Source organism: Oncorhynchus mykiss, chromosome 28 (genome assembly GCF_057628025.1).
Source record: "Oncorhynchus mykiss isolate SJ-2025 chromosome 28, ASM5762802v1, whole genome shotgun sequence".
In the NCBI taxonomy this organism is placed as follows: Eukaryota; Metazoa; Chordata; class Actinopteri; order Salmoniformes; family Salmonidae; genus Oncorhynchus; species Oncorhynchus mykiss.
In genome coordinates this window covers 12,803,180-12,826,532 of record NC_143049.1, presented here as the reverse complement: position 1 = coordinate 12,826,532, position 23,353 = coordinate 12,803,180, and the positions used below count along the sequence as shown (strand labels likewise).

The following is a 23,353-nucleotide window of genomic DNA, read 5'->3' as shown; positions in this document are numbered from 1 at the left end:
GGGCCTCTGTGTGCCTATGTAGATATCAATGTCTACACTGTAGTTCTGATCAATTTGACGTTATTTTAATGGACAAAAAAAACAAGTGACCCCAAATTTTTGAACAGAGTGTTTAATATATATATATATATATATATATATATATATATATATATACACACACACACACACACACACACACACACACACACACACACACACACACACACACACACACACACACTCACACAGTGCCTTCAGAAAGTATTCAGACCCTTTGACTTTTTCCAAATGTAAAAAAACAAGAATCTTCCTAGAGCTCTAGCTAACCTGAGCAATCGGGGGATAAATTGACGGTGAGCAGGTTTTCATCAAGGACCTCTCTGTACATTGCTTCGTTCATTTTTCCTCGATCCTGACTAGTCTCCCAGTCCTTGCCGCTGACAAAAAAATCCCCACAACATGATGTTGCCACCAAGAACGTGCAAAGCTGTCATCAAGGCAAAGGGTGGCTATTTTGAAGAATCTCAAATATAAAATATATTTTGATTTGTTGAGCACTTTTTTGGTTAAAACATGATATTTTATATACATGTATATATAAAATCATGGGTGTACCTAATACTCTGGCCACTGTGTGTGTGTGTTTATATATATACACACACACACAGTGGCCAGAGTATTAGGTACACCCATCTAGTACCGGGTCAGACCCCCATTTGCCTCCAGAACAGCCTGAATTCTTCAGAGCATGGAAACGTTGCTCATTTGGTTTTAAGGGACCTAACGTTTGCCAGGAAAACATTGCCCACACACCGCCACCAGGACTCATGCTGCACATGCCAAATCCTGACCCTGCCATTAGCATGACGCAACTGGAACCAGGATTCGTCGGACCAGGCAATGTTTTTCCTCTTCTCAATTGTCCAGTGTTGGTGATTGCGTGCCCACTGGAGACCCTTCTTCTTGTTTTTAGCTGATAGGAGTGGAACCCAGTGTGGTCGTCTGCTGCAATAGCTCATCTGTGAAAAGGACTGACGATTTGTGCGTTCCGAGATGCCGTTCTGCACACCACTGTTGTACTGCACTGTTATTTGCCTGTTTGTGGCCTGCCTGGTAGCTTGCACAATTCTTGCCATTCTCCTTCGACCTCTCATCAACGAGCTGTTTTCGCCAACAGGACTGCCGCTCACCGGATGTTTTTTGTTTGTAGCACCATTCTCGGTAAACACTAGACACTGTCGTGCATGAGATACTGGAACTGGCGCGCCTGGCACCTATGATCATACCACGACCAAAGTCGCTTTGGTCAGTTTTTTTGCCCATTCTAATGTTCAATCGAACAGTAACTGAATGCCTCAATGCCTGATTTATATAGCAAGCCACGGCCACGTGACTCACTGTCTGTAGGAGCATACTATTTTCGTGAACAGGGTGGTTTATCTGATATACTGGGCAGTGTATATCATATGCCTCGGCTGCTTCATTATCATAGTCCTACAAAGACTGCATCTACATCAGGCTAAAACAGAGGAAATGTATTTAGGAAGAAATTGGATTTTGAGAACATTTGCATGTTGCGTTTTCGACAAAACAAATTGCCCCACCTTGCGCTTTGTCAAATTACCCCTTGAGCTTGTCTATTGCTGGGTTAATGTGCTATTCGGAACTGAACAACGCAGAAACATCGGACTTTATATGTTTGTAGTTATGCACGTGCCGTGTACAACGAATCGGCATGTCGGATATTTCCGCGTTTCCTAGTTCCTACTAGTGTTTGAACGCGGCAAACCCCTTGCTTTCCAAACCAAAACATCTTCGTCGTCAACCCAAAGATTTTTACAACTAAACCAAGATACACATATGCCTGTCGTTTCCAATGGAAACAAATGAGTCATAGTGTGCGGAACAAGCCAGGAGGTGGGCAGAGCCAAGCACGAGCTAGAGAGATCCTATTGGCGTGTTCTAGCTTTATCTGCATATTTCCGTTGGAGAACGCCTATTCTGAAGTGTTTGTGTGCAGTAACTTAATTCGCCTTTGCACTCCTTCTAAACAGCGATTGTTTTCCCCAATGGCAAAGTCTACAAAACTTAGTCCACTCTTCATAACATATTATAATTTTGGGAACAGAAAACTGTACTGAGATCAAAGGTTTCATGATGATAAAATGTGCAGAATATCGGCCAAAAGCCATCTCGTTCCATGTTCTCCCACTGCACTCGCCAGTGGGCTTCCTCTCCCTACCAAATTTGGTAGTGAGAGAAAACATCAAGCGGATGCTTCACATTTATACATCCAGGGAAATATCTGTCTCATTGTTTATCTGTGGTAAACTTCCGTCTGCTTGGTGATTGACAATAATGGCGACGCGTTTATACTGAGTTTACTTCTGCGAGCCATTTGACAAAATAAATACATTTGAGACATAAATCCAATACATAGGCTAAACGTACCTACGAATTAAATTATTTATCCAACAAAAAGGACGAATCTACACTAGTGGTCTAACGTTAAGTTGTGGAGGTGGCATTCATGCAGAGGCACAAGCTAGCTAACTAAATAGCTAGCTAATAACGGTATACCATTTCGTGACGATGTGGCTACTTTACACGCTCTTGGGGTGACAATGTCTTGTGCTCTTGGGACGAAAAGCACATGAAAGGGGATACTGAGACATACCAGTTATTTACATAACATTGCAGACGAACAGCTTGTGGAGTGGAAAGTGCGTGCCATTCAACAGCTTACTTTGGTAGCTAATGTTTGGCAGTTGCTAGTTGGCAAAGCTAGCTAGCTAACAGTTAACGTTAGTGAGTTAGCTTAGCTTGGCTTTGATTTCCAGTACAACGCGTTGTTTTATCAAGCAAGCTAACTAAACCTTTGTTACATTTACACTACGATACATTTGACTAGCAATGTATATTTGCCTTTGCAACTAACTGTTAGCTTGTGTCTGCTATATTGTTTTGGAACTTTACCGCAAGCAGGCTAGCCTAGTTAACGAAACGTGCAAGCTAACAAGATATTGCTAAATTGTGTTTTTCTGGACAACAGAACGGTTTTGCTTCTCAAAATTATCCTGCCAAACACAGGTAGTTAGCTAGTTAGCATATCCTGCTAGTTGGCTATATATTTTTTGTGTTACGTTATTTGCGAGACCTTTTCGTAAATGACTACTGGCAGGAATAACCGTGTGATGATGGAAGGAGTTGGTGCGAGAGTGATCCGTGGACCCGATTGGAAATGGGGAAAACAGGATGGTGGAGAGGGACATGTCGGCACCGTCAGGAGTTTCGAAAGTCCGGAAGAAGTGGTTGTTGTCTGGGATAACGGGACTGCGGCCAACTATCGGTGCTCTGGTGCATACGACGTGAGGATATTTGACAGTGCTCCCACAGGTAATGTTGCCCTGCTGGTTCTGTGATCGCTAAACATATCGTATGTCCTGTTTCTGTTAATAATTTGTTTATATTAGCCTATGCATTTGGGTGTTGATGTGTACACGGTTGTTTGGCATACCGCCACGTTACAAGTTATTGCAATGCATCAAGCGTGCTACATGGAGCACGTTGAGTTTGATTGACATCTAGAGAGTTAGACGTGAGGATGACTACTTAAGATATCTTCATCAAAGCAAGCATTGTGATTAACTTCGCCCTCTGAGTGTTTAGACCTAGAGTACTGTATGCTTCCTTTTATTTGTGTTGATGAAGGATGGTACAGCACGAAGATGGCAATTCAACAGGCCCCAGAGCTGTGGGCAGAGGCATCATTGCTTCACACTTGACACCTCCAACATTTACATTTGAGTCATTTAGCAGACACACAGGCTGTAGTGACGCCGCAACACTGCGACGCAGTGCCTTAGACACCTGCGCCACTCGCTAGGCAACCTGCTGCCCAGCAGAAATGTTCCTGACTGCCTTGTTACTACTCAGGTATCAAGCATGACGGTACCATGTGCGACACCTGCCGTCAGCAGCCTATCATCGGTATCCGCTGGAAGTGTGCGGAGTGCACCAACTATGACCTCTGTACCACCTGTTACCACGGAGACAAGCACCACCTGCGACACCGCTTCTACAGGATCACCACCCCTGGCAGCGAGAGGTGAGTACTGTCAGCTGCCCTCTGAAGCTAATGATTACGTTCCAGGTCATTTTCAATGCAGTCATGTTACTCAGTGTGAGATCTGATTATCTATGCAGTGTGACCGCAATAAAGACAACGTGGAACCAATGTGTAGGGATGCTTTGTCAACTCAGCCCCACGTCTATGACAAACTCTATGGTTTAGTAATGATTTAAATGATAACAATTCTAATCTACATCCTTTGGTTGATTTATATTGAGGGACCCACCCATTTTACTCTCTGTTTTGTGGCTTTCTGTTTCTCCCTGGCTGTCTGTCTGTCTCTGACATTTGAGAAGTGGTGCCTGAGCCCAGCCTTCTAGGCAGACTCAACATGTGGCCACCGATCATGGCTCTCTGTTGCCAGGCGACTGCTCAGACTCTATTTCAGAAGCAGCGATGTTGTTGGAGCCTCAGCCAATCCCATGTTACTGTCCATGTCTGTCTTTATCTGCTTCCCTAGAAGATTTACAAATGAAAGACAAAGCATAACTGCATAAAATGCCAAATCATAACAACAAACCTGTCTTGAGAATGTTATGGTCAACGGGCCAGGGTTCCGGTCAAGAAGCACGGTTTCGACTGCTCCGACAGTTCTGCTACATAGGGAAGTCAGATTTGAAAATTCCTAATAAGACACTTTAGTCATCACCTTTTGTGCGCAACACATTAATGGAATTATTCAAATAATTGTTGCTGAGCCTAATTTTTCCCCCATCAATCACAGCTGACAATATTAACATTTTATATTTATATTCATCTAATGTCTGCCATGTTTTTGGATGATGTTATGAAGTCGTGCTAGTACGCATGTGATGTTGGTCCGTATAAACCGGATTGAACCCGTATGAATCGTCATATACGAAAATGAGTAGATTACCTTGAAAACAATGGTCTGACATCTTGGACTCAGTCTCCAGTTCTTATTGAACCTCAATGGTTATGATAGGACAGAAATGTAAAAGTCAGAATTTATTTATTTTACATTTATTTAACTAGGCAAGTCAGTTAAGAAGAAATTCTTATTTACAATGACGTCCTAGGAACAGTGGGTTAACTGCCTTGTTCAGGGGCAGAACGACAGATTTTTAGCTTGTCAGCTCGGGGATTCTATCTAACAATCTTTCGGTTACTGGCCCAACGGTCTAACCACTAGGCTACCTGCCTCCCCCAATAAAAAAAGGAGCTGAAAAGTTAGTTTATGAAAACAAAAATTAGTGTGTTTCTGTGGTTTTCAAAGTGAACTGACTGAAACGTAATGTGCAGAGAATGCAACCAGGACATGTTACTGCATTATTACATACAGTGGATATATTTTCTTGCTATAGCAGTCCCTCCAACTGCTTCAAGCCCTTTATTAGATCCAAAGGGACAAACCAAACGCATGGCGAGACCGCTGGCACCCTTTCAACGACCTGTGACTTCGGTTCCCCTGAGACTGTTAATTGTCCCCATCCCCCCCACAGACACGGCTCTGAATTGAAGACACAATGGACTTTTTTTTGTTATGCCACACTGACTGTCGGCAGTCTGGCTATTTATGAGTCTGTGGGTTCTCTCTTGACCAATTGCCATTTAAAGTGGAACTGACAGCATTTTGTCAACATGAACATTTAAAAAAATCTGTTCGTATACACCCCAAGGAAGAAAGACACTTATTGTTTTTGTTTGAATTTTTAAAAATGTTTTCTGACAAGCGAGTACTTAAGGTAATTTTCATAAATTCATAGAACGTTTGGGAATAACATGGTAAGGCATTTGTAAAAATCCTATAGCTATATGGAGTGGGAAAGCGGCAGTGCGATTGGACAATTAATAGACACTGCGGCAAATAATACCTAATAAAAAAGTTTGTCTTGTTCAGGATCGGAGCGTACGCAGACTGGGACGCCATAGCCGACCAGGGCTACAGTAGGCCTATATGCAAATAAGCCATTTGCCACACGGGTCTGCCATCATTCACTTTGAACTGGACTGTGTCTTTACAGGCAGTAGCAATAGTGAGACTTTACATCATCAAATCAAATTTTGTTGGTCACATACACATGTTTAGCATATGTTATTGCGGGTGTAGTGAAATGCTTGTGTTTCTAGCTCCAACAGTGCAGTAAGATCTAACAAGTAATATCTAACAATTTCACAACAATACACACATCTAATGGAATGGAATTAAGAATATATTAATATTTGGACGAACAATGTCAGTGGCATAGACTAAGATACATTAGAATAGAATACAGTATATATTTACGAGATGAGTAATGCAAAATATGTAAACATTAGTGACAAGTTTTCCATATTGAAAGTGGCCATTGATTTCAAGTCTATGTATATAGGCAGCAGCCTCTGTGCTAGTGCTGGCTATTTAACAGTCTGATAGCCTTGAGGTAGAAGCTGTTTTTCAGTCTGTCTGTCCCGGCTTTGATGCACCATTACCGAGTTTGCCTTCTGGATGATGGCTGAGTGAACAGGCAGTGGCTCGGGTGGTTGTTGTCCATAATTATCTTTTTGGCTTTCCTGTGACATCGGGTGCTGAAGGACATGGTAGGTAGTTTGCCCCCGGTAATGCATTGTGCAGACCGCACCACCCTCTGGAGAGCCCTGCGTTTGCGGGCGGTGCAGTTGCCGTACCAGGCGATGATACAGCCCGACAGGATGCTCTCAATTGTGCATCTGTAAAAGTTAGTGAGGGTTTTAGGTGCCAAGCCAAATGTCTTCAGCATCATGAGGTTGAAGAGCCGCAGTTGCGCCGCCTTCTCCACACTGTCTATGGGGTGGACCATTTCAGTTTGTCAGGGATGTGTACACTGAGGAACTTTAAGCTTTCCACCTTCTCCACTGCAGTCCCGTCGATGTGGATAAGGGGTGCTCCCTCTGCTGTTTCCTGAAGTCCACGATTAGCTCCTTTGTTTTGTTGACGTTGAGTGAGAGGTTATTTTCCTGGTACCACACTCCCAGAGCCCTCACCTACACCACCTAGGATGTCTTGTCATTGTTTGTAATCAGGCCTACTACTGTTGTGTTGTCTGAATACTTGATGATTGAGTTGGAGTCATGGGTGAACAGGCAGTACAGGAGGGGGCTGAGCACAAACCCTTGTGGGGCCCCAGTGTTGAGGGTCAGCGAAGTGAAGGTGTTGTTTCATAGTCAATGAACAGCATTCTGACATAGGTATTCTTCTTGTTCAGATGGGATAGGGCAGTGTGCAGTGCGATGGCGATTGCGTTGATCTATTAAGGTGGTAACCAAATTTAAGTGGGTCTAGCGTGTCAAGTAAGGTACATATGATCCTTAACTAGCCTCTCAAAGCATGTCATGATGACAGAGGTGAGTGCTACGGGGCGATAGTCAGTTTTGTTACCTTTGCTTTCTTGGTTACAGGAACAATGGTAGACATCTTGAAGCAAGTGGGGACAGCAGACCCCCATGCTTCAAGCTGTCCACCATTAGAACGCATTCGCCAAAATGCACAAAACATACCTGACTGGATTTCTTCCAATATGTAAATACCACGGGAGTCCTCTTACGTTTGGGAAATTAAAAGTCCTATTGATCAAACAACCAGGTAGGCTATCGCTCCCTCGGTTATGCACATAAACAGCATTAATTAAGATCGACAACTAATGCTAGCCAGATGAGCTAAAATCTATCAAGGGAACATTAGATAAACCCTTTCAAACCTTTTCAGCTAGTTGGCCGTCAAAATTGAACTGATAAACGTTGGGGAGAAGTAGCCTGCTCTAGAGGTTGACCGATTATGATTTTTCAACACCGATACAGATTATTGGAGGACAAAAAAAGCCGATACCGATTAATCAGACAATTTTAAAAAATGTATTTGAAATAATGACAATTACAACAATACTGAATGAACACTTATTTTAACTTAATATAATACATCAATAACATCAATTTAGCCTCAAATAAATAATGAAACATGTTCAATTTGTTTTAAATAATGCAAAAACAAAGTGTTGGAGAAGAAAGTAAAAGTGCAATATATGCTCAGAACATGAGAACATGAGAACATATGAAAGCTGGTGCTTCCTTTTAACATGAGTCTTCAATATTCCCAGGTGAGAAGTTTTAGGTTGTTGTTATTATAGGAATTATAGGACTATTTCTCTCTATACCATTTGTATTTCATTAACCTTTGACTATTGGATGTTCTTATAGGCACTTTAGTATTGCCAGTGTAACAGTATAGTTTCTGTACCTCTCCTCGCTCCTACCTCGGCTCGAACCAGGAACACAACAACAACAGCCACCCTCGAAGCAGTGTTACCCATGCAGAGCAAGGGGAAGAACTACTCCAAGTCTCAGAGCGAGTGACGTTTGAAACGCTATTAGTGCGCACCCCACCCCGCTAACTAGCCAGCCATTTCACATCACATCGGTTACACCAGCCTAATCTCGGGAGTTGATAGGCTTGAAGTCATAAACATCAGAGCTGCTGGCAAAACGCACGAAAGTGCTGTTTGTATGAATGCTTATGAGCCTTCTGGTGCCTACCATCGCTCAGTCAGACTGCTATATCAAATCATAGACTTAATTATAACATAATAACACACAGAAATGCGAGCCGTAGGTCATTAATATGGTCGAATCCGGAAACTATCATCTCGAAAACAAGACGTTTATTCTTTCAGTGAAATACGGATCCGTTCTGTATTTTATCTAACGGGTGGCATCCATCAGTCTAAATATTCCTGTTACATTGCACAACCTTCAATGTTATGTCATAATTACGTAAAATTCTGGCAAATTATTTCGCAATGAGCCAGGCGGCCCAAACTGTTGCGTATACCCTGACTCTCCGTGCAATGAACGCAAGAGAAGTGACACAATTTCACCTGGTTAATATTGCCTGCTAACCTGGATTTCTTTTAGCTAAATATGCAGGTTTAAAAATATATACTTCTGTGTATTGATTTTAAGAAAGGCATTGGTGTTTACTGTTAGGTACACGTTGGAGCAACAACAGTCCTTTTTTGCGAATGCGCACTGCATCTATTATATGCAACGCAGGACACGCTAGATAAACTAGTAATATCATCAACCATGTGTAGTTATAACTAGTGATTATGATTAAGTTTAATGCTAGCTAGCAACTTACCTTGGCTTCTTACTGCATTCGCGTAACAGGCGGGCTCCTCGTAAGGCAGGTGGTTAGAGCGTTGGACTAGTTAACCGTAAGGTTGCAAGATTGAATCCCTGAGCTGACAAGGTAAAAATCTGTCGTTCTGCCCCTGAACAAGGCAATTAACCCACTGTTCCTAGGCCATCATTGAAAATAAGAATGTGTTCTTAACTGACTTTCCTAGTTAAATAAAGATTAAATAAAGGTGTAAAAAAACAACAACATTTTGTTATGAAAACTTGAAATCGGCTCTAATTAATCGGCCATTCTGATTAATCGGTCGACCTCTAGCCTGCTCATCCTTCTGCCGCTTGCTTGCCAATGCATGCTTGTCTAAACCCACGTTTTGACAACTGAATGTGTACTTCCCTGCCCGCCCATTTTATCAATGCCAAATGCATTTGATTGGCAACTAAGAGAGACGCTAACTGTGGATAAATTGTTCAAATTCACCATAGCTAGCTAGCATAGCAATTCTCATTTCTTGCTAGCTAACCAAATGACACCTGCATCTCTAGCTGTAGCCACCAAAAAAACAATATGAGTGAAAAGTCGGTCACTCAACAACTCCAATTTCATGACATCCTCCCAACAGCTAGCGGGCCATATTGGAAAAACCACAACTAATTTGCGGGCCAAATTTAGCCTATTTGATTTGACAAAAAATTGCTACTTTATAGTGTGCACCTATGTACATATGGGTGCTGTATATAGCATTTTAACATATTAAAACAAAAGGGATAAATACTTTTTGTTAAACCATACATTCTTTGTCTTTGCTGCTCTGCTTGCAGATCTGCATAATATGCCGCGACCCTAATAACTCCAAAAAACAAAAACGAAGCAATATGTTGTAACTTAAAACATGTTTTTCATTTTTGTTGCACTACATGGATCACCGGTGCGGTTGAATGCAGCACTGGTGTATGGTGCACTCAAAATGTCTTGTAGTTGAGTAGCCAGCCTAGGCTACTGCTCAAATGTTCCTGTAATAGGCCTACATTTTTCTGGATACACATGGTTTTTTGGATGGTTTGCAGGTTTTGTTTTTTGATTATTCATTGTCAAACTTTAAAAACCGATGCCAGACTGCAACAGTTTGGTAGCCTAGCTAGGACTCTGACATGTGTCTGTACACTTTCCCACCGCTGCGCGCTGTAAACGGGACACACAAAAGCAACGCAATGGAAGTTCAATTCACAGATGCAAGTGCATCAGACTGTAATTTCATAAAGTAGATGACTCAACTGTTCACTCATTTATACTCGCTTTTGTGTCCTATTTGCCCCGTGGGCCTTGTTTGACATGTGCGCTAGTCTAATTGCCACGTTATTATGGACTTGTCATCATTGCCCTTGCTAGATGAATTGTGTTGACATCCTTAGTTACAGTTGTCAGTTTTTATTTTACATTTTCATATTGAGTATTTGAAACTTGAGCAGTACATCCCGAATGGGTGGAGGCAGCAAACAATGTACCAGGCCAGCTGTGATTTACAACTTGATAGCTACCAAGAAATGTATTGGTAAATTATATGAGTCATGCATTGAACTGCATCCATCTATTCTGCCAACAATGACTTACAGTAAGTCATGGATTTTTGAGTAAAATATAATCTATTATAAAGTTGGGTTTGAAGCATAAATGGATGCGTGCCTCATCGGTCATGTAATAACAATGCTACGGAGCAGACAATTTCATGATGCATACTTTTCCAAATATATACCTGCGAAACTATTCACACCCCTTGACTTTTTCCACGTTTTGTTACTTTACAGCCTTATTCTAAATTGTTTTAAATTGTTGTTTTTTCTCATCAATCTACACACAGTGCCCAAAATGTTTTTGCTAATTTATTAATAATATAAAACTGAAATAAAACATTTACATAAGTATTCAGACCCTTTACTCAGTACTTTGTTGAATTACCAGCGATTACAGCATTGAGTCTTCTTGGGCATGTCGCTCCAAGCTTGGCACACCTGTATTTATGGAGTTTCTCCCATTCTTCTCTGCAGATCCTCTCAAGCTCTGTCAGGTTAGATGGGGAGTGTTGCTTCACAGTTATTTTCAGGTCTCTACAGAGATGTTCGATCGGGTTCAAGTCCGGGCTCTGGCTGGGCCACTCAAGGATATTCAGAGACTTGTCCCGAAGCCAATCCTGCGTTGTCTTGGCTGTGTGATTAGGGCCATTGTTCTGTTGGAAGGTGAACCTTCGCCTCAGTCTGAGGTCCTGAGCGCTCTGGAGCAGGTTTCTATCAAGGATCTCTCTGTACTTTGCTCTGTTCGTCTTTGCCTCGATCCTGACTAGTCTCCCAGTCCCTGCTGCTGAAAAACATACCCACAGCATGATGCTGCCACCACCATGCTTCGCCGTAGGGATGGAGCCAGGTTTCCTCCAGACATGACGCTTGACCGTCGGGTTCTTGGTCACCTCCCTGACCAAGACCCTTCTCCCCTGATTGCTCAGTTAGACTGGGCGGCCAGCTCTAGGAAGAGTCTTGGTTGTTCCAAACCTCTTCCATTTAAGAATGATGTAGGCCATTGTGTTCTTGGGAATCTTCAATGCTGCAGAGATCTTTTGGCAGCCTTGCCCAGGTCTGTGCCTTGACACAATCCTGTATCAGAGCTCTACAGACAATTCCTTCAACCATATGGCTTGGTTTTTGCTCAGACGTACACTGTCAACTGTGGGACCTTATCTAAATTTTGAGTCTCATACCAATGGGTCTGAATACTTATGTAAATAAGGTATTGTTTTGTATGTATGTGTGTGTGTGTATGTATGTATATATATGTGTATATGTATATATGCAAACATTTCTAAAACATTTCTAAAAACCTGTTTTCACTTTGTCATTATGGGGTATTGTGTGTAGATTGCTGAGGATTTGCTTTTATATAATCCATTTTAGAATAATGCTGGAACATAACAAAATGTGGAATAAATCAAGGTGTCTAGTCTAGGCACTATAGGCTGTTCATTATGTTTGTTTACTCTCAATAGACAGTGTGCAAGGGTTAACCCAGGATGACCCAGAGTCTGAAAGATGCATGCCAGCAACTAGTAAATAAAACAAGCCAAATCCTATTTGTTATTTTGAAGCGCTGGAATATCCAGGTCAAAGACAAGACAAGGTTTCTTGAAATGTGATTATTTGCTGATACCCAAATAGAGGTTTGACACAAGTAATTGCGCAATGTTTTTGAACCAGATGCCCTCAATCTTTTTAACTTCTTAGGGCTGAAATCCCATTAACGGGATCGATATGACAACAGCCAGTGAAAGTGCAGGACGCCAAATTCAAAACAACAAATCTCATAATTAAAATTCCTTAAACCTACAAGTATCTTATACCATTTTAAAGGTAATATTGTTGTTAATCCCACCACAGTGTCTGATTTCAAATTGGCTTTACAGCGAAAGCACCACAAACAATTATGTTAGGTCAGAGCCAAGCCACGGAAACACAGCCATTTTTCCAGCCAAAGAGAGGTGTCACAAAAAGCAGAAATAGCGAGTTATGTTCAGTAGTTCCAAAAACACCCGGTGATTTTGCAGAGAGCCACATCAATTTACAGAAATACTCATTATAAATGTTGATGAAAATACAAGTGTTATGCATGGAACTTTAGATACACTTCTCCTTAATGCAACCGCTGTGTCAGATTAAAAAAATAAAAAAGCTTTACGGAAAAAGCAAACCATGCAATAATCTGAGTACGGCGCTCAGACAAACAAATACATATATGCGCAATGTTGGAGTCAACAGAAGTCAGAAAAAAACATAAATATTCACTTACCTTTGATGATCTTCATCAGAATGCACTCCCAGGAATTCCAGTTCCACAATAAATGTTTGATTTGTTCGATAATGTCCATTTATGTCCAAATAGCTTCTTTTGTTAGCGCGTTTTGGTAAACAAATCAAAACTCACGAAGCGCGTTCACTAGTTGCAGACGGAATGTCAAAAAGTTCCGTTACAGTCCGTAGAAACAGATCAAACGATGTATGGAATCAATCTTTAGGATGTTTTTAACATATTTTCAATAATATTCCAACCGGAGAATTTCTTTGTCTTCAGAAAAGCAAAGGAACGGGAGATACCTCATGTGAAATGCGCGTGACCAGTGCGTGACTGCTGGCATACCTCTGACTCATTCCCCTCTCATTCAGCCCCCCTTCATAGTAGAAGCCTCAAACAAGTTTCTAAAGACGATTGACATCTAGTGGAAGCCTTAGGAAGTGCAACATGACCAATATCCCACTAACTTCAATAGTGGCTGTGTTTGACATATTAGCAACTGGGATTGAGGAGCAGGCAGTTTACTCTGGGCACCTTATTCATCCAAGCTACTCAATACTGCCCCCCAGCCATAATAAGTTTAACATGTCGTTAGACACTATGGATGAGGCTACTTTGGGGTAGCCTAATCCATTGTTGTGCTGGCAATGGGCTGTAGAGTTAATTTTTCACTGGCAGTGGTTAAACTAAGTGTATAGCCTAGATATGTTGGTATTGTTGCTCTGACGATCAGGCAGGCCCATCTGGCAAGCCAATTGCACTGCTCGCTGTTGTGGTAATGGTTCAGTCTGTTTTCATGGCTAGCCAAGCATGGCTTTTCATCCCAATAATATAAAACTGGGACCGTTTTTAGTACACTGCGCAGTTAAACATCCTCGATTAGTCTCCTCTCAAATCCAGTTAGCAGCTCTAAGCCTTCATCAAAAGAGATGGAGTTGAGGAGTCTTGGTATGTTTTTGACGGACATCTTGAAATATTCTACCTATCTAACGTTAGTGACCAAAGATGCTCAGGTCTTGAAAAGGTCTAAATTGGCATATTAACAAAGTTAGTTTTTGGCTAATAACATTGAATGAACATTGTAAAAACCTATATAGCTAGTAGACCTAAATCATAGATGGACTAATACATCAACTTCATGATGTCCCCAATAATAGGTATTTCAATGCCACCATAAATAAACGTCCAGCTTTATCCAACATTGATTGAATATTTCCATCTTCAACACCCATCAAATTACAACTATTGTCATACACCTACCCACTGTCAGTAAATTGAACATACATTTTCTTGTTTATTTTGACAGAGTCCTGTTGGAGTCTCGGCGCAAGTCGAAGAAGATCACAGCCCGAGGCATCTACACAGGTGGCCGGGTGGTGAGGGGAGTGGACTGGCAGTGGGAGGACCAGGACGGAGGCAACGGCAGGAGAGGAAAGGTACTCATTCTGTTGCAAAAAAATGTACCATGAAAAAATGTCTTGCTACGGTGTGATTTCCTCCATTAGGTTCCAGAAGGTGATCGGAGGAGTGTGAAGACTGTGGGGACCAGCCTAGTTCCTTTGGACTGACTAGTTCCATCCCAGTCAGTCCCCTACATAAGTATAATTGTGAAAAGACGTGCATACTTCATCGCCACAGAATACATTTCAATACACTTTGTTTTGTTGACGGAGCAGAGCTGGGGAGTGTTGTGGATCGTGGCAAAAAACAATGTAGTACATATGATGCTGTTGTATTGCTCGTGCAATGATGTCAGAGGGATAAAAAGTGTTGGTTGTTTGCCCTAAATTTGTTGTGGTATTGCAAATGGCCATTGCAGTTTCACCATTCCAGCTTCAACATTCACATTGTAGATTTATGAAGAGAACAGCTCCATAGAGCTCTAGATTACTCGTTGGTTATTACTGCATTATCGGAACTAGAAGCACAAGCATTTCGCTACACTCGCATTAACATCTGCTAACCATGTGTATGTGACAAATAACATGATGTAAATAAATAGCCAAGATACACAATGACAGTCTCACTTCAGTAGACTTTTGTTTCAAGTAAATTAGACTAACTTTTATGCCTACGCTTAGCGTGTCTAAAAATGAATCTCACTCAGCTCTTCACATGCACACAGCCCCCAGCCAGGCAGTGTTGCAGCACTAGGTGGAATAGGCTATATAGGATTCATAGTTCTTTGACTTTGTGCGATTTAATTTACCATCTATGAAACAACACTGCGGAAGTACTCTGAAAACAGCTACTGCAGCATTTATACTTGACTTCTTACTTACAAATGCGAGTGAAATACTTGCACTGTGGAGCCCTGACCACCCGCCAATGTGGCTGGTGAAATAGACATTTTTCCCGCCAATGCCAAAATCTACCTGCAGGTGGTGGGTGTTCATTTTAGGCCCTGCTCTAGTGAGACAGCTTCAACCACTTGCTAATTGAAGGAAAGTTAGTGGGTGCACATTGCATTGTTTAAATACCAGAATTATTTTGGAATAACGTGCTACGGTAACATACTTTTGAAGTGATTTGTTTGACAATGATGAAAGCATGACTGGTTGTCTTCATGCCATGTTAAAAGTAGGGTGTTGGGTGATGCAACAAACCATGGACGCTATGCAAGAATTCTATAAAATCTATTTTTACTAAATGGCAATATTGTGGTCGTCAAACTATAATAAATCCTTTGAAAACAACATGAATATGGCTGTTGTTACCCATGTCTAAAAATCCCCAAAGTTTAATTTATGACATTTACGAGATATGAACCCGAAATGTAAAGCAAGTGCCGTGCTAAGAACGTTCTACTCTGTGGAGGAAGCCCTTTTTGTGTACATATTTGCTTTTGGTGGAAGGTATTCATTCCTCAACCTACCAGAGTAAGATCGATGTGTCATTGTAATGCTTAGAAGTATTGGAAAATCTTGAGGTTCTTTCACGGTCGTTGGACATCCTTGGACTGAAGTATAAGGTGAAACGTTGTATTTTTTCCATCAGAGACACAATAAATGTAGCAGGTTGCAAAGCAGAGCTTCGTAGCTACGTTTTGATGTATGTGTTGTCAGGGACATGACCAAATTCACGTCCGCCACCCCGATTTCAGCATTGGCTGTTTTGTACCAGTGGCGAATTTTGTGATTGATTGTTTTATTCTTTCTAGGGGAAACTACCAGTATTATGTGGCTGCAGCACTACAATCAATTAAAATAGCAGCTAAATACCAGTGAATTTGAAAACGTGTTCCATCTATCTTGCTGTGCTGTTGGCTAGCAGGCATCCCACTCACTCTTCTGAGCCTAGGCTAATTATTTACTTGAAACGATGCAGTTAATTCATCAACACCAAAAATAACATTACAATGTAACCCAACTCAGGTGTAGGCCTACCTTAAAAGTAAGCCATGTTATTAGCCTTTGTTACAGTACATACTTGGTGAAAGGTGTGTGTCTGTGTGCCAGGCTCTGTGTGACTAATTAGCATGTTAGTATGTAACTCATTTGCATAACATATACAGATATTTTTGATTTTCACAAAGTTTAACATTGTTACAAACTCTGTTTTCTATAAAGCTTTATGATTTGTAAATAGTAGCACCCTACCTTAAATGATTGGGCTTAAGTTCCTGTAATTATGTATTCCATACAGACTCATTTGCATATTAGTGCATATTTTCATAAAATACAAAATTATTTGAATCGTTTCTGTTCTACATCAGCCCTGAAAATGTCATAACAATATGACCAAAATGAAATTAAGAATTCAGACAGGTGATTTGGTGCCTTTTTGGCGAGGTTACTTTCCCCTCCACCACCAATTACTTGAGTAAGATATCTCAGTAATGTTAAGTCCTATCCTCTTGAAATAGTCTTCTGTGTTCCTGAGAAGCTGCTCTGCAACATGGAATACAAACTATAACACCACAACCAAAGTTTCATTTTGACCCATACACCCTATTAAAATGTAGTACATGTTGACTCATTTTACAGTTAAATTAGGCTACATGTCTTAAAAGCCCATAAAAAAATAGGGGGTCCATTGGCGAGAGAACTTGCTCCCCTATGGAAATCAAATGCCCGTCCAACTGATTTGCTCTGTCGCTGGATCCTGCTCCGGTCTAGACTCCACTTGTATTCAATATAAGATTCCCCACAGTCAATTTTAAAGGACTCATTTTGCTGTGTTATTTAATAGTATAATTTGTTTTACGATGCTGAAAGCAATTTGCTCAGGCAACTCCCGCCTCCACACATTCAACTGCTATTTCAAGTTCCCCAGCCCAGCAGCAGATATACTGTTAGTTTATAATGAATATTATTTACCCCACAAAGTGAGAATTAGAACTTGGGCCTGAATAAGAATATAATTCATCTTTAAGTATATACGGTTGAAGTTCAAAGTTTACATACACTTCGGTTGGAGTCATTAAAACTTGTTTTTCAACCACTCCACACACTCCTTGTTAACAAACTATAGTTTTGGCAAATCGGTTAGGACATCTACTTTGTGCATGACACAAGTAATTTTTCCAACAATTGTTTACAGACAAATATATTTCACTTATAATTCATTTTATCACAATTCCAGTGGGTCAGAAGTTTACATACACTAAGTTGACTGTGCCTTTTAAACAGCTTGGAAAATTCCAGAAAATTATGTCATGGCTTTAGAAGCTTCTGATAGGCTAATTGACATCATTTGAGGGGTACCTGTGGATGTATTTCAAGGCCTACCTTCAAACTCAGTGCCTCTTTGCTTGACATCATGGGAAAATCAAAAGAAATCAGCCAAGACCTCAGAAAGAATTGTGGACCTCCTAGTCTGGTTCATCCTTGGGAGCAATTTCCAAATACGTTCATCTGTACAAACAATAGTGCGCAAGTATGAACTCCATGGGACCACGCAGTCATCATACTGCTCAGGAAGGAGACGCGTTCTGTCTCCTAGACATTAACGTACTTTGGTTTGCGAAAAGTGCAAGTCAATCCCAGAACAACAGCAAAGGACCTATTTGAAGATGCTGGAGGAAGCAGGTACAAAAGTATCTATATACACAGTAAAACGAGTCCTATATCGACATAACCTGAAAGGCAGCTCAGCAAGGAAGGAGCCACTGCTCCAAAACAACCATAAAAAAAGCCAGACTACGGTTTGCAACTGCACATGGGGACAAAGATTGTCCTTTTTGGAGAAATGTCCTCTTCTGACCGGGAATGTGATGAAAGATATTAAAGCTGAAATAAATAATTATCTCTACTATTATTCCCACATTTAACATTCTTAAAATAAAGTGGTGATCCTGACTAACCTAAGACAGGGAATTTTTACTAGGATTAAATGTCAGGAATTGTGAAAACTGAGTTGGAATGTATTTGGCTAAACTTCCGACTTCAACTGTACGTAAAAGAGGGAAGTTGGTCAGACTTAATTAAAGGGATACTTTATTTACTGTTCTATTGTAATATTTTTCCAATCTTGCCTTAGCCTCATAGCTGTACTTAAAAAAATGTCTTATTTTCCGAGTGCACTGTATATTTTCAGACATTTTTCCACATTTTGTTACGTTTGTTGTGCCTTATTCTAAAATAGATAAATAGTTTTTTTCCCCCACATCAATCAAACAGGTTTGTAGAATTTTTTCAGATTTATTAAAGGGAAACAAAGGAAATCGCGTGTATTCAGACACTTTACTCAGGTTATTTTATTTAACTCGGCAATGGTAAAGAACATCTAGTCGCACCCTTAGCTGCCAATCGAAAAAATTCCGTCCCCATAGTCTAGCATGGGTTGGAATGTCATATGAATCAGGGTTAGTTTGGCAGCTGGGGTGAAAGAGGAGCGATTACGATAGAGGAAACCAAGTCTAGATTTAACCGTAATCTGCAGCTTTGATATGTGCTGAGAGAAGGACAATGTACCTTCTAGCCATGCCTCAAGCTCTAAACTCTCAGCGGTAGTAATCACACCGGTGGGGAGAGGGGCATTCTTCTTAACTTCTTATGGGCAGGTGGGACGCCAATATCCGGTGAAATTGCGGCGCGTGAAATTAAAATATACTAAATTAAAATATTTAACGTTCTTGAAAATAGGTGTTATACATCAAAATAAAGCTTTACTTCTTATTAATCCAGCCGCTGTGTCAGATTTCAAAAAGGCTTTACGGCAAAAGCACACCATGCGATTATCTGAGGACAGCACCCCGCATACAAAAGCATGCAAAACATATTTCAACCAGGCAGGTGTGCCACAAAAGTCAGAAATAGCCAAATAATTAATGCCTTTGAAGATCTTCTTCTGTTGGCACTCCAATATGTCCCAGAAACATCACAAATGGTCCTTTTGTTCGATAATGTCCTTCTTTATGTCCCAAAAAATGTCAATTTATTTGGCGCGTTTGATTCAGAAATACACTGGTTTCATCTCGCCCAAAATGCCTACATAGTATCTAATAAATTACCTGTTAACTTGGTCCAAACATTTCAGACAACGTTTCTAATCCAACCTCAGGTACCCTAACAGTAAATAATCAATCAAATTTAAGACGGAATCAACTGTTTCTAATACCGGATAAAAACAACGTGGAGCCCGCTCCTGTTCACCCACACCAAAACAGTAGAGTCCACCTGGAGTGACACTTGAATTAATAGGAATACTTCTTCATTTCTCAAAAGAAAAACATTGAAAGTTTTCTAAAGACTTTTGACATCTAGTGGAAGCCATAGGAACTGCAACCAGGTTCCTAATAATAAGGGTATCCCATAGAAACCAATTGGAAAATCCTATGACCCCAATTTTTTTTTACCCCTGGATGGTTTGTCCTCTGGGTTTTTGTCTGCTATGTCAGTTCTGTTATACTCACAGACATTATTTTAACAGTTTTAGAAACTTTAGAGTTTTCTATCTAAATCTACCAATTATATGCATATCCTAGCTTCTGGGCCTGAGTAACAGGCAGTTTACTTTGGGCACGCTTTTCATCCGGATGTCAAAATACTGCCCCCTACCCCAGAGAGGTTAACAAACCACATTACCTTTTGTTTTGGCGGTGTTCAGAACAAGGTTAAGGGCAGTGAAAGCTTTGTTGTAGAGTGTTTAACACAAAATCTGGTGAGGGGCCATCTGAGTATATGACTGTATCATCTGCATATAAATGGATGAGAGAGCTTCCTACTTCTTGAGCTATGTTGTTGATGTAAATTGATAAGAGCATGGGACCTAGGATCGAGCCTTGGGGTACTCCCTTGGTGACAAGCAGTGGCTGAGACAGCAGATGTTCTGACTTCAACATAGAAATTGGCCTGTAACAGTTAGGATCAGCTTGATTTCCCCCTTTAAATAAAAGATGCACCGTGGCTGCCTTCCAAGAAATGGGAACCTCCCCAGAGAGGAGAGACGGGTTAAAAAGGTTGGAGAGGCTTGGTGATGATAGGCGCAGCAACTTTAATGAAGAAAGGGTCTTAACCATCTGACCCAGGTGTTTTTGGGGGTTACGTTTAAATCAAATTTTATTGGTCACATACACATGGTTAGCAGATGTTAATGTGAGTGTAGCAAAATGCTTGTGCTTCTTCGTTTCAACCGGGCAGTAATATCTAACAAGTAATCTAAATTCCCCACCAACTACCTAATACACACACATCTAACGGTGTGAATGAGAATATGTGCATATAAGTATATGGATGAGCGATGGCCGAGCGGCATAGGCAAGGGTACAGGGTACAGACCGGTGCTGATGGTGGCGGATAACACCCAGCAACAGTCAACGGAGTTATTTGAAAGTTGAATGCGTAAAACCAACAAATAGAATAGTTTGGGGACAGACTTGGTGGAGATAACCAAGCACTGAAGGTGTTCATTGGTAAAGATTGCCACTCCACCCACCACCTTTGGAAGATCTGTCTTCCCGAAAAGGTTATAACCAGAAAGTTTCACATCAGTGTTCAAAACTCTCTTTATTAACCACGTCTCAGTAATGACCAACACGTCTGGTTGGAGCTGTGAACCCACACTTTAAATTGATCCATTTAAGATAATTAGCTTCTGGTGTTAACGTGCATAAAACCCAGGCTTTTACGAGAGCAGAAACCGGTACTTTGTTGAAGCACAGCCTTGGGTCTTCTTTGATATGATGCTACCAGTTTGGCACACCAGTATTTGGGGAGTTTCTCCCATTCTTCTCTGCAGATCCTCTCAAGTTCTGTCAAGTTTGATGGGGAACGACCCTGCACAGTTATTTTCAGGTCTCTCCAGAGATCAGACCTGCCAACTACGAGTTAAAAGTATGCTCAAATGAATAGGGCCTGATTTTGTTTTTATGAATTTTTTATTTAAAACATTTTCTTATACACTTTTTTAAACCTTTTTTAATAAACAATTAATCCACTGAGTAAATCTAACTTCCAGATTCTCAAGCTGCAACACACAGACATGCACGGAGTTTGTGTCAACGGACATGGAGATTAATACACCATTATTGGATGTAGCTACCCCATGTCTGCCCCTCCTGTTTGTTGTGATGCGGAGTTTGTCAGCTGTACGTAAACACAAATCCCTTTTCGACTCTGTTTTGTGGAAAGGTAAACACATTTTTTCAAGCTAATGTTAGCAAACAAAAGATGGACTTTCAGTGGGCTCTAAAGTGCCAGCAGTTCACTCGCATTTGCTAGTGAAAGAAATGAAATGCAAATACGAAATATAACTGGTCGCATTTGTGCGAGTGTGATATACATTTAGTTCTACATTTAGTTAGTTAGTTTTCCATATTTTCCATGTAACATTATATTACTCGTCACAAAAAGCATTACCAAAGTATAATCGAAAATAAATAATCATCTTGGCATTAAATGGAGTCTGGAGTTTAGAAGACTGAATGACTGTCTGGTTTTAGCTATGGAGGCAATGCTTCTAAAACGCCTTTGCACTAGATTTGAGATTTTATCAATTTAGAACATCTGAAATCAGATTCAAACAGCGTGCGCGGAGAAAGAGAACCCCAATTTGGTGTGCACGTCTGGTACTCTATAAAGTTGGACAGCGTTGTCAGGTCTGAGAGATGTTCGATCGAGTTTAAGTCCAGGCTCCTGCTGGGCCACTCAAGGACATTCAGAGACTTGTCCCGAAGCCACTCATGCGTTGTCATAGCTGTGTGCTTAGGGTTGTTGTCCTGTTGGAAGGTGAACCTTCTCCCCAGTTTGAGGTTTGATGATCATCAAGAATCTCTCTGTAATTTGCTCCGTTGATCTTTCCCTCGATCTTGACTAGTCACCCAGTCCCTGCCGCTGAAAATGGTGCCAGGTTTCCTTCAGACATGATGCTTGGCATTCAGGCCAAAGAGTTCAATCTTGGTTTCATCAGACCAGAGAATCGTATTTCTCATGGTCTGAGAGTCTTTAGTTGCCTTTTGGAAAATTCCAAGTGGTCTGTCATGTGCCTTTTACTGAGGAGTGGCTTCTGTCTGGCCACTACCATAAAGGCCTGATTGGTGTAGTGCTACATAAATGGTTGTTCTTCTGGAATGTTCTCCTATCTCCACAGAGGAACTCTGGAGCTTTGTCAGAGTGACCATCGGGTTCTTGGTCACTTCCCTGACCAAAGCCCTTCTCCCCCGATTGCTCAGAATGGTCAGCTCTAGGAAGAGTCTTGGTGGTTCCAAACTTCTTCCATTTAAGAATGGAGGCCACTGTGTTCTTGGGGACCTTCAATGCTGCAGACATTTCTTGGTACCATTCCCCAGATCTGTTCCTCAACACAATATTGTCTCAGAGCTCTACGGACCATTTCTTCGACCTCATGGCTTGGTTTTTGCAAAGACATGCACTGTGAACTGTGGGACCTTATAAAGACAGGTGTGTGCCTTTCCAAATCATGTCCAATCAATTCAACTTACCACAGGTGGACTCCAATCAAGTTGAAGAAATGTCTCAAGGATGATCAATGGAAACAGGATGCACCTGTGCTCAATTTTGAGTGCCATAGCAAAAGTTCTGAATACTTATGTCAGTTTTGTATTTTCCCAAATTTCTAAAAACCTGTTTTCACTCATTCATTGTGGGATATTGAGTGTTGGTGGATGAGGAAAAAGTTAATTTAATCCATTTTAGAATAACGCTGTAACGTAGGAAAAGGAGGAACAAGTCAAGGCTGAATACTTTCCGAATGCACTGTGTATACCCACTCCATCATTTCTACTCTTTAGGCTCTGTCTGAGGTTCCATGTTAAATTATATATTATGATATATATTTAGGTGCCATTATTTGTTTATTTGCCCAAATCCACGAAATACATTTGACATATCCAA

At 41.0% G+C, this 23,353-nt stretch overlaps 1 protein-coding gene across 6 annotated transcripts in view; it reads left to right on the top strand.

The window, feature by feature from the left end:
• The first annotated feature begins 2,229 nt into the window (after positions 1-2,229).
• Positions 2,230-23,353, top strand: part of mib1 (MIB E3 ubiquitin protein ligase 1) — a 92,417-nt gene continuing 71,293 nt past the window's right edge. For 4 of the 6 annotated variants that reach the window (XM_090225399.1, XM_036966888.2, XM_036966885.2 and 1 more), the window contains exons 1-3: positions 2,230-3,378; positions 3,919-4,090; positions 14,365-14,494. In XM_090225399.1, coding sequence (XP_090081525.1) covers positions 3,150-3,378; positions 3,919-4,090; positions 14,365-14,494 — 531 coding nt within the window. In that variant the 5' untranslated portion in view covers positions 2,230-3,149. The remainder of the gene's footprint in view (positions 3,379-3,918; positions 4,091-14,364; positions 14,495-23,353) is intronic. The other 2 variants (XM_090225397.1, XM_036966886.2) reach the window with 1 other exon arrangement.